General features: G+C 36.8%; 2 protein-coding genes across 2 annotated transcripts; both read right to left on the minus strand.

Moving 5' to 3' along the window:
- Positions 1 to 3,817: 3,817 nt before the first annotated feature.
- LOC104087066 (uncharacterized) lies at positions 3,818 to 4,618 on the minus strand. Its single transcript, XM_009591459.1, has one exon. It carries the CDS (start codon positions 4,616 to 4,618, stop codon positions 3,818 to 3,820), a length of 801 nt encoding a protein of 266 aa, XP_009589754.1.
- A 1,768-nt stretch (positions 4,619 to 6,386) lies between these two features.
- LOC104087062 (patatin-like protein 1) lies at positions 6,387 to 8,790 on the minus strand. Its single transcript, XM_009591456.4, has 6 exons — positions 8,543 to 8,790; positions 8,119 to 8,300; positions 7,631 to 7,811; positions 7,352 to 7,513; positions 6,817 to 7,119; positions 6,387 to 6,717 (listed from the first exon to the last, which is right to left on the minus strand). Exons 1-6 carry the CDS (start codon positions 8,720 to 8,722, stop codon positions 6,487 to 6,489), a joined length of 1,239 nt encoding a protein of 412 aa, XP_009589751.1. The 5' UTR covers positions 8,723 to 8,790; the 3' UTR covers positions 6,387 to 6,486.
- Positions 8,791 to 14,807: the final 6,017 nt, after the last annotated feature.

Genomic DNA, 14,807 nt, shown 5'->3' on the forward strand with positions numbered 1-14,807 from the left:
AAATTCTAAGTTTATTTATCGTTAAATATCATTGCTCTGTGTTAATTGTTAAAAAATGGAGAATTATTTTAATAAAGTCGGCTTGCCTAGCAAGTAGATGTTAGGCGCCATCACGATCTCGAGGTTGAAAATTCCGGGTCGTGACACTGGGAGACTAGACAACACTGAACATGAAACATTTAGATTGTTGCTAGAATTATTCTCAATGTCATTCCATTAAGAAGTTTTGAAGCTTTGAATTTGATATTCAGATTTTGTGATTTGTTTGGATTGGGTATTCTTGCAAATGATTGAAAATATCCTTTGGAATTTATATCTCAATTTTGAGGGAGATTAGTCGAGTATAGAGTTAGTTTTAGGTGAAATTTCATATTGAAACTCGGAAAAGAAGAAGGTGCACGAATTGTACGATAATTGTATCATTATTGTATTTGAGTTGTATCTAATACATCAATATCTAAAACTTAATTGTATCATACTTGTACACAACTGTACCTAACTTGTATCTGGTACATTAATGCCCAAAATAATACCCGATACAATACTAATAAATTAATATACAATTATCATATATTTGTGATACAAACTGTGAAATTGGTCTCAAACTCACAACTGCTCGTAATAATATACGATGAATATATAATTATCATACATTTGTAATACAATTCATGTAACAATTATGATACAAATACAATTATAATACAACCGCGATGCATTTCTAAAATATTATGATACAATTATGATCTTCATCTTCTTCAAGTTTCAATCATAACTATAAACTAAAAATCTAATATAACACTTTATTATAATTGTATTAGTATTGTATCAAGTATTGTTTTGGTTATTGATATATCATCTACAAGTCACATAAAATTTTGATACAATCGTGATACAATTCTGAAATAAATCTGATACAATTATCATATAATTCAGATTTTTTACCTATCAGTGAAGAGAGCAGCTGCAAATCGAAGTTCAAATCCATAAGATTTTAGTGAAGAGATAGCAATTTGGGAAGATTTCTATAATTAAAAAGAAAACCATATAAATCAATAATACAGAGAAGGATGGGGTTGGGCGAGTTATATAAGAAGAAGGATCAAAAAGAAAGAGAGATTTTAGGTGATTAGTAAGAAAGAGAAAGATTGGGCTTGAAATTCTTTGGAAAAGGAAAAGAATCGGAAATGTAGGAGGGGTTATTTGAAATGGGGGGCGGGTATCGTGGATAATAACCGATAATGGCTAAAATTTAAGGGATTTTTAATTTTTTTCTTCTTTTTTATGATTTTGTACATAAATTGTAAATATAGATATACAATATATTAAGAAGGAACCTAAATAAAGGAGGTAAATAGGTTTCTATTATAATATATCTAAGTAAATTTCCCAATTTTGTTTTTTGGTGGAATAATCTTTTTTTTCATCATTAGAACAAAGTACAATGAGGAAAAAATACTCTATCATCTAGCTATATAAAGAAAGTCCTGTACTTACTCAGGTATGTCCAAGTAAGTCTATTTGTTATCTTATTTCTATACAAGTATTTGTCTTGCCTATCTCCTATCTATCTATATACTTCTTCCAGCCATCTCCTATCCTTGTCCCTTTTTTCCGCTTGCTGATTATCTCCACCACTCAAACTCTACATTCTTCTTTGATTTGATCACATACTCTATGTGGTCTAGGAACTGAAATCTGCTATAGTGCTTCATTCCTCCCCTTCCATATGTGATAATTCATTGATGCTAATACTCCATATGAGAACTCCCTGCTCAATTTACCTCCTATATTCCTGGCTACTCTTTTTCAGAGGTGCTATTCTTCAAAGTTCGTGATCCTTATCTTTAGCCATTAGAGTACTTCAGTGATGCATAACTTGGAGAAGTGACACTCATAGAATAAATGTTCAATAGATTCTGGTGCATTTCCACATAGTACACATAGGCCATCCCTGCTGATTCCTCTGAGAGCTAGCCTATCCTTTGTGAGAAGCTTCTTATGCATAGTCAACCAGCAAATGAAGCAGTATTTTGAAATGTTTTGTTTGTTCCAGACCCATCTTCCCCATTGGCATGTGTCGAGGTTCCCCTTCAACTAGGGGTAACCTTTTTGGATTGTATATTTCCCTGTTTGTGATTACCATCCTCCATGAGTATAACCCCCTGCAAATTTATCTCTTGTGTGGCATATTTTCTTCCAATACCAACTGTTGTCTTGTGGTACATTGTATTGCCATCAATCTATATTTTTAAGGTAGATGTGGTTGATCCATTTGACCCACAAAGATTCAATCTTTTAAGTTATGTCCCATATATACTTCCCTATGGCTGCCTCATTCCATACCACACAATCCTTTATCCTAATCCCCTCTTGTTTTGGTCGACAAACGAGGTCCCAGGCCACTAGTGGTACCCTGTTTGTTTTCACCTTACCAACCCAGAGATAATTGCGACAAATTGCTGTAATACTTTTGAGTACTGCTTTGGGGAGTACGAAAATCGATGCCCAATATGTGTGGATATGCGTCAACGCTGCATCGATCATTTGCACTCTCCCAGCATAGGTTAAGTTCTTTGAACCCAACTCCTTATTCTGGTAGTTAATTTTTCCACTAGCACTTGACAGTCCATTTTTGATAGTTTCTTAGATGATATTGGAACACCTAAGTACTTGAATGGGAGTCTGCCTCTGCTGTATCCCGTTACTTCACACAAATCCTCTATCTCATATGCCACCATATTCACAGCAAATATGTTAGACTTTCCTGCATTGGTTGTTAGCCCCCGAAGAGCTGAAAAATGACTGAAGACCTCTCAACATCAGCATCACAGAGTGGAACTCTCCTTTACAAAAAAGGAGCACATCATCTGCAAAACATAAATGATTAAGCTGTAAACTTTTACATTTGGTATGATAACCAAATCTCTCATGTAGTGCCACTAGCTTCATTATTCTGGTGAAATATTCCATATATATTACAAACAGTAGAGGGGATATGGGGTCCCCTTGTCTCAGGCCTCTCTTTCTTTTTATGCTCCAATATAACCCTCTATTTATAGCCACAGTATACTGAGGAGTTGATATGCATTCCATAATCCACCTTATGAACTTCATAGGAAAATTGAGTGCATGTAACATCTCTTCCACAAAACCCCATTCTATAGAGTCATAGGCCTTCTTAAGGTCTATTTTAATCAAGTAGCTCTTGGTTGCTACTTTCCTATTTTATAACCTAACTAGGTCTTGTCAAATCAATATGTTCTGCATGATTATTCTTCTAGCTACAAAGGCACTCTGATTTTCAGAAATTATATCTGGCAGGATGATTTTAAGCCTATTACAAAGTATTTTGTATATCGACTTATACACTGTGTTGCAGCAAGAAATGGGTCTATAGTCCCCAACTACTTCTGCATGGCTGCACTTAGGAATTACTGTGATTACTGTGTTGTTTATTACCTTTAGCATCTTCCATGATGTGAAGAATTCTAGTACTTCCTCTTTAAGGTCTTTACTGATTATATTCCAGCTATCTTTAAAGAATTTACTACCATATCCATCAGGACTTGGAGCTTTTTCTCCCTCGATTTGCCACAATGCTTGCTTTACCTCCTTCTCAGTGAATTCTTCAATTAACATGTTCCTCTGTCACTATTGTGCCTTTTCTCACCAGATTGCTGCATATATGTGTTCTATCTTCTTTAGTAGACCCTAGTAGCTCTGTATAAAAGTCCACAAATGCCCCTGCTATCCCCTCCATGTTAGTAACCATATTGCCTTTAGAGTCCTTTATTGAGAGAATTTTGTTGGCATTCCGTTAAGCCTTCATATACATGTGAAAGTATCTGTTGTTCTGATCCCCTTGTTTCAACCACTTTACTTTACTTTTTTGTCTTAAGAACTGGTCACTTGCTTTCTTTAATCTACTATACTTATTTGCCAATTCCTTCTCCTTATCAATGAGATTATAATTGATGGGATTTTGTTGAATCTGCTTTTGACACTCCTCTAGTTCTTCCTTAACTTGTTCTACTTTCAATTCGATGTCACTAAATTTATTTATGTTCAGGTGTTTGAGAACTCTCTTCAGCCTATTCAGTTTCCCCACTAGTTTATACATTTTGGTTCCTCTGATTTTAATAATCCATCTATCCCCCACTTTATTTTTAAATTCAGGATCCATACTCCATATGTTGAAGTACTTGAATGGCCTATTGATCCTCTGGTTTTCATTCTCCCAATTAATCATAGCTGGGCTGTGGTCAAACAAGCCCTCAGTCATATAGTTAACTATAGAAGTTGGCAGTTGTGATAACCAACCCATGTTTACCAATATTCTGTCTATTTTTCTAAGTACTCTATCTACTCCACTTTGCTTGTTGTTCCAGGTATAATAGGCACCAGCTGATTTCAGCTCTTGGAAGTAGCATACATCATAGCATTGCCTGGAATCTCTTATTTCAGCCACTGTCACTGGACTGCCTACCCTGTCTTCCTTGTGCAGGACACTATTGAAATCACCCTTCACAGCCCATGGACCTCGAGTGTGGTTGTAGATGTCCATTATCTCCTTCCATAGGTTCCTTCTAAGTGCCATATCATTGTAAGCATATACCATTGTTACATGGAATTTCTTCCCATTTCCTTTATGTCTGACCTCACTATGTATTAGTTGATCAGTGGTTCTTAGTATGCATACATCAAATATCATTGGCTTCCACAATAATTATATTCTTCCCCTCAGGTGTTGTGCCAGATTAGTTGTAAACGACCATCCATCACACAGATTAAGAGAAGCTCTATAAGCTTTGTCTCTCTTAATCTTAGTTTCGAGGAGACCAAACAAGCCAGCACCACTATTATGCATAAACATATGAATATCTCTCTGTTTATCTTGCTTGTTGAGTCCCCTCACATTCCAAAAACCTATCTTATCCATTAGGTAGGGGATTACGCCCCCCTCCCCCCCAACCCCTCACATGTCCTGGTCCAGCCACACCTAATTATCCCTTAGGGTAGGAAGTACTAGTTTTACCTTGTCTTGGATCCTCTACATTCACACCTTTGTCAAGTGCAACAAATGCATTCCTTGTAGGGATTGCATTGTCTTCATTTTGTTGTTTCCTTGTCACCTAGTAACTGGATATGTTTTCTCTCCTTTTGTTCCCCTTTGCTTGGCTAGGTTCCTCTACTGCTTGTTTCTCCTTCTCAATTTGTTTCCCTCTCATTTCTGCTTCTTCCTTGTGAAGCTTCCTACAATCTTGCAGCTCATGTCCAAAATTCTTACATTTTGGACACAATGTAGGCTTCCATTCATAGTACACCTCTTTCTTCACTATTTTTGCCAATTCATTTTTGAAAACAAACTTTTAAAAATACTTCTGAAAAGACCTTTATTCGTGGTTGTCAGCGTGGGTTGCTCAAGGCCCAAGCAGGCAAAAGCTTCTTAAGGGCCCTATTTCAGGCCCCCAAAGTTGTTAACACTAGTTTCTTTTAGCAAGATATTAATACTAGATAGTATATGGTTTTAAGTTGTTTTTTTTTGTTGACAATATTGAAGTTTGTAAAGAAAAAAAATAACCAATAATTGTAAGAACAATAAAGAAGTTGTGAGTGAAAAGGGCAGATTAAAAGGAGACATGAGCATAATGCGCCTTATGTGTTAGAAAATACTATATGATGTGCTGGCATACCACATTTCATTTTATAAATCATGTCTTCCAAATTTTTCTCTGTGCTTATGCTCTCTGTTTTTTTAAACTGCTTTGCATGCATCTATATATTCTATCAAACAAAAAGGCATTGCGTAATTTTAATTGCACGTTGTTTTTCATTCTTTCGCAGGCTTTCAAAAATACAAGTAAGTAAATAGAAGGATTGAAATTGATATATTTTGATATCCATGATCAAATTATTAATTAACTCCCGGAATCATGTTTTATTGTTTTAACTTTCTATTTCTTTCTTTTTATCTAAAATTGTTTGTTTTTGTAATTTTAATTTCTTAGGTACATATTACTACTATTGTTGTTTCTTATGTCTACAATTTAAATACTTTTTTTCAGCTAGAAATAATTAGATTGCTCAAAGCTTGGGGGGGGGCATGTGCAGGGGCGGAGCCACAATACGTGTTACGGGTTCGGCCGAACCCAATAACTTTGGTCCAAATCCTATATTTGCCATAAGAAATCTATTGAATATGTACAAATTCTTAATTTAGCACCCAGTAACTTAAAAGAACTAGAATTTCGAACCCAATAACTTTAAATTCTGGCTCCGCCTCTGGTTGAAACATTAAAATACAATCTAAAAGGATATTTGATAGATCAATTACTAAATATTTAAAAGATTATAGATCAAGATATATGGGAGTGTTCTTTAAAAGAACAAATTCTCAGTTACTATTAATAGCTAAAAACTGAAGTTCAAAGTGAAACATAATATAAATGAAAATGAATTTGATAACTCTTTAGGTCACCAATTTTATTAAGCACCGTCTAATCGTCGGAGCTTCCTTTCCTCTGAAAGCAATTTAGCAAATCGAATAAGAGCTTGTTCATTGGTGCCTTCCCCATGAACTGCTTCAAAGCGGCCCGTGTCCAAGTTGACCCTTGACACTGGCTTCTTCAGTAGATCTTTACCAACCTGCACTAGCGTCTGCATATTTTTCATGGTCGAAATATCTGTTGATGCTGCCTCTCCGGTCAAAGTATCGTTCTGTACAAATTTATTATGTCATTATCATGAAACCGTATATATATGTGTGTGTGTGTTAATTAGATGATTAATGCTTAATACTTCAAGCTGATATCAAACCTGAATTCTGAGGTAGTTCTTCTCGTTGTGAAGGGACTGAAACATGGTTGAAACATGTATATCTACAACATCTGTACTTGCATCACTGAAAATATCTAGCAATGGACTGGCACCATTGTTGTACATCCAACCAAGTACGCCCCATCTTGAAGCCGAGCGGGCATTATACTTTTCTTTATTCGTGCCTGTACCCGTGCCTAGTGACAGAACCAACATTTTCTTGCAGTCCGCGGTTTTCATATCCTCATATTCCATTTTTCTCGTCTTAATTTCTCTTGAAACGTGAGTAATTGCCATTAGAGTCTGCCAATAGATTTAAAGAAAAGTGTTACTCAAATATCTGAATTCATAAAAAGATCTTATCTATTCCGTTACTTTTCAAAAAAAAAATACAACATTCTAAATTTGAAAATAATTTAACTTTAACCACACGAACATTATGACATATATCATAATAAAAAAAAGAAAAAATCTTTAGTTCTATATTGAATTTCGTATCCGGTCAAAGTATGTCATATATGAAATGGCTACTTACTGGATTATTTGCAGCTACACCTCCATCAATAAGATCAAATGTACGTATTTTACCTTCAGCATCCTTGGTCTCAAAATAATACGGAGGGAAATAGGTGGGTGCTGCAGAGGTACCAAGACAGACGTCCGATAGTAGAGCATCCTTAGACACAGTTGTTCTTGCCTGCAGTTCAGTGTACACAAATATGATATCAGCCATCATTTTTGTCAAGTAGAAGATAGAGTTGCAGTCGTAGTAAGACACAAATTAACTTTATTGGGTGAAGAGGACTGTACATACGTCAGAAGTTGTGAAGATGATGGGTTGGAGGCGCTTGATATCAAAAGTTGGGATAACTGTGTGAGTTAACGTTTGCTTCATCGTAAGATTGCCTAATTTCGACCTAACCAATGATCTCAGGTACCTGCCATCGTACTTTGGCCCCCCAAATATATTAAAGATCTTCTTCACATCGTTGCGGCTATATCAAATATAAATTTTTGCCATCAGTAAAGCGTTCACTGAGACACATCAATCTTCAATTTAATGAGTTAGAACTGAAACCCAGTGTTTTCAACATGAAATATATATATATATGAAAATTTACTAAAATATCGACAAATATTAAATTCAATGTGAATTTACAATTATAAAAGTACAATGAATAAGAACCTTAAGGCTGGTTGAACCCATCAATCTGAAATGCTCGACTCGCCTATCAGTGTTCAACAATTAAACTATGAAAATTAAGAAACACTAGCTAGATATATATTGTCAATTGTTCTAACCTGCTAGCAGGAAAGATTTTAGGGCCGTGCTCAAAGTAGAAACTGGTAATGTCATTTGCTGCATATAAAGGGCGATTATCCTTGTTTGGAGCTGTGAGCATTGAGGTCACTAGTCCACCTGTACTTGTTCCAGCTACCACATCGAAATAGTCTGCAATTCTTGCATTAGGTCCATCAAGTTCCTATCACATATAGCGTTTTGAGCTAGGATCATTGCATGCGCGCAATATATGAACAGTTTCGAATGTAACTATTTATGGTACTGGTTCATTTATTTTTGACGCGAAATATAAATTTAGGTGTCAAAACTCACTAAAATTGACCCATAACTCAAAAATATAGAACTTTAATACTAAATCCACCTTGTGTATGAATACCTAGTTATATACTCCGTAGATAAAGTAATTGATCTATGAGTGCTTACCTGAAGTTTAGATTCAAGGAAAGCAAGAATAGTGCCAGGAATAATGCCTCTGATGCCACCTCCATCTATGCTTAAAACGGTCACCCTCGTCTTTCCTTTTGTAGCAGCAGATGCTATAGGAGTTTCCAAGACTAGAAAGGTCACAACCAGAGCTAGTGCAGCTACAAAAGTCTTAATCATATTGTATCAAATGCTACCTTAATTTAGACCTTAATGTTTCTGATAGTTGAAAGAGTAGTGGGGCAAGAAATTAAAGCAACTATAATCGGCTTGGCATCACCTATGTATAGTTGATGGCATATTTATAACTGGATTTAAGTTTTATGCACAAGATTTACACGTACAGTTAAGTCACTTAATTCCATGTGTCAATTTTTTAATAAAATTAATTGATAATCCAGAATAAATTAATAGTAAATAACATTTTATAACCAGATTAAATTACATTGTTAATGGTATAAAAAATTATATAGCAGCAGATATAATTTTAATCCAATTATTAACTAGCATTTCCTCTGTTCGTTGTACACTTTTTCGTGACTTAAAAAAGAGTATCAACTCTTTTTCGGATTTCGAATGGTAAAGAATTTAAATTCTTTTTCTTTACGTTCGAGGTAATTCACATGTGATTTGATCCCCTTTTTCCGTCGTCGTTGACTCTACAAATTTAAATATGCATGTATTCCGTCAAGGCGCCACATGACAAAAATTTTCTTTCTTTCTTTGTAGAGCCTGATCCCATTTTGTGGGGAATTTATAAGTGATTTTGAGGTGTAATTGAAGCTTTTATTTATTTATATCAGTCCTTAATTGGCCTCGATCACTTCTTTAGCAATTCCTATGATTAAAATTTTACGACTCCTAATCGCCAAGCAAACGATTTAAATGGACAGTATTGGACTTACCCTACTTTAAGGAGGTCAATAAAGAATATAAATAATTTATCTCCCAATCACGTTTGCAAGAATTATTAATGTGGTAATATTATCTTTCCTCCGGGAAAAAGAGACCGTGCTGCACATTGAAGAACACGATTGCTGTTGTTTACTGAAACAAAGTACAACTTGGTGAAAAAAGTATTCTCAATCTTTCTTGAAAACTAGGTTATTTTTTAAAATACATTCGTTTCTTAGACGTGCAAAAAAAAAAAAAAAACAATTAACACCAAAAGGAAGGTAATGGGATGAATGAGATATGATCACTGCACTCTTAATCGGTGTTCAGGTTCGAACCCCTTATGTCACGACCCAAAATCTATAAAGGTCGTGATGGAGCCGGACATCACTGTTACGCAAACCAATAATGAATACTTAAATGAGTTTTTATTTTTGTTACTTTTGAAATCATATTTCCTTCAATTTAAATCGTAAAAGATGAAGCTTACAAAATAAATAATAATATCTTTAAAAATTTCAATACAGCACAACTCATAATCATCCCAAAACCCGGTGTCACAAGTGTATGAGCATCAACTAGGAAGACAAAATAAAATACAATAGCTGTCCGGGATACAAGTTTGGACAGAAAAGAAAATACAATACTCTGAGGGAGACTCAGTTGGCTGCGGATCGTCGTAAAGAATGCAGCTCACCTAAGTCTCTGCCATAATCGCGCCTCTGCGCCGAGAAGGCCGCTAAACATATGTGTACCTGCACAAAAATGTGCAGCAAATGTAGCATGAGTACGTAAATCAACGCGTAGCCAGTAAGTATCCCGCCTAACCCCGAAGAAGTAGTAACGGAAGTCGACTTCGATACTTACTAGTGGTCCAATAATATCAGGTACAGTAAAGAAGTGAATAAATATGAGACAAAGTAAATATATGAAACAAACAAGTATAAAATACGTGTTACAATTTTCCTCTTTACAATTTACTCAAGATCTCAACTGGCAAGTTCCCTCCGTAATCGGAGCATACACACACATAGATATATATATATATATATATATATATATATATATATATATATATATATATATATATATATATTGGATTTTATCAAAGAGGTTCTTGCCAATCAAATCAGGGAAAAACCCTCAGATACACTGGCTTCTTGCCAAATATTACGCACGATTCCATAAGGATATATATATATATATATATATATATATATATATATATATATATATATATATATATATATATATAGAAGTGACGAGGCGTACGACCCGATCCAAGATAAAAGTAAACTGTACACTGCCGAGGCGAATGGCCCGCTTCCATGAGAGTGGTAAATAAATCCTGCCGAGGCGAACGCCCAGATCCCATAAGAGTGGTAGAAAAAAATACCCCGCTCGCAAATCATACGTGCGACGCGGTCAAATATAAATTTAAGGAAGCTCCTCGCTCGCAGATCATACTTGCGACGCGGTCAAATATAAATTTAACATTAAGATGATATCTCTTTCTTGATTCTTTTCAAAATAAGGGAAATTCAGCTTGTAGTTTTTTAAGAAAATTACCCCGCTCGCGAAATATACATGCGACACGGTTACACATAGATTTCTTAAGCTATTACAACATTACTCAATCATTTTCGAAATTACGAAGTTCAAATGAAACCTTTTAAATCTTAAGTTCTTCAATTTCAACTCCTTTCAAAACATTTAATAAGCAAACTCAATCTCGCTCCCTCTCAAGGTAGACAATAAGCGTAATCCACAACAATATCAACAAGGTTTGATGTGAGCCTAAAACTACCCGGACATAGGCATAGCTAGTAACTACGTACGGGCTCTCGTCACCTCGTGCGTACGTAGCCCCCAAAAATAAAAGCACATAATAATTTAGTTCACCTATGGGGTTAATTCCCTCTTACAAGGTTAGAAAGGAGACTTACCTCGCTCCGAAATTCCATAACCGGCTCCAAAGCCTCCCTAACACCTCAAACCGATGCCCGTCGCTCCAAAGCTAGTCCAATAAGTTGCAACCCAATCAAAATATACTCTAATATTCATAATTAATCAATTTATAAAAATTTCTAACTCCGCTCGAAAAATCGATAAAGCAACCATCATGCCCACGTGCCCAGATTCCGAAAATATTCGAAGATAACCACTACCCATAGCCTTACGAACTCAAATATATAATTCATTTTCAATTCCTTACCCAAATTCGTTGTTAAATTCCAAAAAATACTAATTTCTAGGTTTTCTACTAAACCCCCACAATTTCTACTAATTTCCATGTCTAAATCCACATATAAACCATGTATTTAACTAGTAATAGGTGGGAATCACTTACCTTGACATAGGTGATGAAGATGGAGCTCCAAAATCGGCCCAAGACCGGGTCCCATGGAGGAAATGAAGTGAAAATGGATACAAATCCCGTTTTAAAACATCTCACTACCTAGTCCGACTCCTTCTTCGCGAACGCGGAAATGCCCTCGCATTCGCGAAGGCCAAACTTGCACGACCTTCAATTTCCTCTTCGTGTTCGCGTTCGCGGTCAAGTCTCGCGTTCGCGAAGGTTCCTGGCTCCACTGCTTTGCGTTCGTGGTTGGAGCTCCACGTTCACGAAGGCTAAATATCTCCAGGCCCAGCTCCTCCATTTCCTTCAACGCGTTCGCGACTGGCCCTCGCGTTTGCATAAGTTCCTTTGGCACCTCTTCGCGTTCGCGTAGGCCAAATCCAGCACCCCCAGAATTTCTTCTTCGCGAACGCGGGACTTCCTTCACGTTCGCGAAGAAGGAAACCAAACACCAGAATCAACAGTTTCAAAACAACACGAAAAGATCCGAAACCACCCCGAAACACACCCGAGGCCTCTCGGACCCCGTCCAATCATACCAACCAGTCCCATAACATAACACAAACTTGCTTGAGACCTCAAATCACATCAAACAATATCAAAATCATGAATCGCACCCCAATTCAAACTTAATGAACTTTGAAACTTCAACTTCTAAAATTGATGCCGAAACCTATCAAACCACGTCTGATTGTCCTCAAATGTTGTACACAAGTCATAATTGACATTACGGACCTACTCTAACTTCTGGAATCAGATTTCGACCCCGATATCAAAAAGTCCACTTCCGGTCAAACTTCTCAAAAACCTTCAAATTTCTAACCTTAGCCAAATGACTCCAAAATGAACTACGAACCTCCGAATACACTTCTGGACGTGCTCCCAATTCCAGAATCACCATACGGATCTATTCCCAGACTCGGAATCTCAAACAGACATGGATAACATTGAAATGCACTTCAACCCAAATTTATAAAATTCTTCCAAAATGTCAACTTCCACAATAGGCTCTGAAACGCTTCTAGGTCATCCAAAACCCGATCCGGACATACGTCCAAGTATGAAATTATCATACGAACCTGTTGGAATCTTCAAATCCCGATTCCGAGATCGTTTACTCAAAAATCCAACCTTAGTCAATTCTTCCAACTTAAAGCTTCCGAAATGAGAATTTTCTTTCCAAATCAACTCTGAACTCCTTGAATCTCAATTCCGACTACGCGTACAAGTCATAATACTTGAAATGAAGTTGCTCATGGCCTCAAACTATTGAACGACACGCTAGATCTCAAAATGATATGCCGGGTCATTACATTCTCTCCCACTTAAACATACGTTCGTCCACGAATATGCTAAAAACTGCGCTAGAGTTGTCCAAAATCACTGTTTAACACCTCGTGCACCTACCCGTGCTACCATAACTCAGTTGAGCACATTAGCTCGATCAAATTTGAAGATATTCTCTTTTATTTAGGCAAATAAGCCTTAGAGCCCAGTTCCAACATCCGGAATTCTCTGCCAGGTCGACTTCCCGCATACGAACACCGTATCAATCACCACACGATGTACTAGAACATGACTGCATACCTTTGCTGAATTCACACCATGTACCGTAACATTCACATGACCATAATAACATTATCTGATCATAATAGACGAAATCTCACGAATCCGATGCTCACAATACACCTCATGACATATATGTCTTGTTTCAACTCTGGCAATACCGCCATGACGGAAGAGATGTGTAGAAATTCATAACCAACTGCCAAGTCAACAAACCATTGAACCTCTCCTCTTGACTAGAATCATCACCTCATTATGAACCAAATAATGATATTTTCTCTTTACTATACTTCATATAATTCGATCACACTGATCCCGGATCCAATAATCTCGCCTCACCCAGTATAAGTTGTTCAGGCAATAAGCCACCTCAGACGCTACCAAAAGTCTCATGTGATGCCACAATGAGCCAATAGGCTACAAACTCGACGTGATACATAAGAAAAATAAACTCTGGGAGGGACTAATCAACCCACGTAACTCATTAGACAACCAAAAATGTGTCATGAACCTTCCTCAGAAAATGGAAAACAAAACACACGAAAATAGATAGAGGGGACTGTACTCAACATCACACTGTTGCGGCGTGCAAACCGATCCAAACAATATACCCGTGGCGGCGTGCCACCCAATCCGCACAAAAAAAATCTATAAGGAAATACTTACCGAGTTAGAATGCTCATTACTATAAAATATCCGAATATCGGACACAAGCACACTAAATGCATAATACCATCCCTGGGAGGACCGAAAGTGCCATACGCTACAAAACTCAAGCACAACTAAGGTGCGATATATGATCTGAATCTCGAGAGCCATCCTGCTCACATAACACCATCGCTACGTGGAACCTCAACACATAAGAAATTTATCAATCCGTTTCACAACTCACACGGCACAATATAGTATTACATGAAATAGCCGACGATGAAACGACATCCAACATCCGAATACTCTTCCATAAGGAGCGCTATGCTGAAATGAACACATCCGGTCTGATATAGAGCCCATATTCATATTTAAATCCATCCACGGACCTCAAGCCAATTCTCATCGCACCGTACTAGGTTAATAACCTTTTAAGGGTCCATAAATAACCCCTTTCTCCCATAACACACAAGAACAACCATCATAACTGGAATAAACTTCCATAGTCCACGGCCAAATGAACCGAGCGCTCCAGGTATAAGTTCTCAAATTAGCGATATTACCATAATCTTCATACTTGGTTTCAATTCTTCAATCAATCAAGTGACTACACGTCACACTTATACAAACTTCCCATGGGATACGCTCCCACGACCTTCCGCACCAGGTAACAAGTCTGCACATCTATACCACCGACCACACTAAAGCTGTAAAGCAAATCAAGAATCCACAAATCAATACACAAGGCCTCTTACACATGACATTGACCTTAGGCAATGCTGAAAACAATACCATCTT

The sequence above is a fragment of the Nicotiana tomentosiformis genome, chromosome 2 (assembly GCF_000390325.3).
Source record: "Nicotiana tomentosiformis chromosome 2, ASM39032v3, whole genome shotgun sequence".
Classification (NCBI taxonomy): domain Eukaryota; kingdom Viridiplantae; phylum Streptophyta; class Magnoliopsida; order Solanales; family Solanaceae; genus Nicotiana; species Nicotiana tomentosiformis.

Excerpts from the sequence above, each read along its gene's own strand:
- LOC104087066 (XM_009591459.1), bottom strand. The coding sequence starts at position 4,618 with ATGGTATATGCTTACAATGATATGGCACTTAGAAGGAACCTATGGAAG.
- LOC104087062 (XM_009591456.4), bottom strand. The coding sequence starts at position 8,722 with ATGATTAAGACTTTTGTAGCTGCACTAGCTCTGGTTGTGACCTTTCTA. Across the intron at positions 8,301-8,542 it reads TCCTTGAATCTAAACTTCAG|GAACTTGATGGACCTAATGC; the intron begins GTAAGCACTCAT and ends TATATGTGATAG. Across the intron at positions 6,718-6,816 it reads AGAACTACCTCAGAATTCAG|AACGATACTTTGACCGGAGA; the intron begins GTTTGATATCAG and ends AAATTTGTACAG.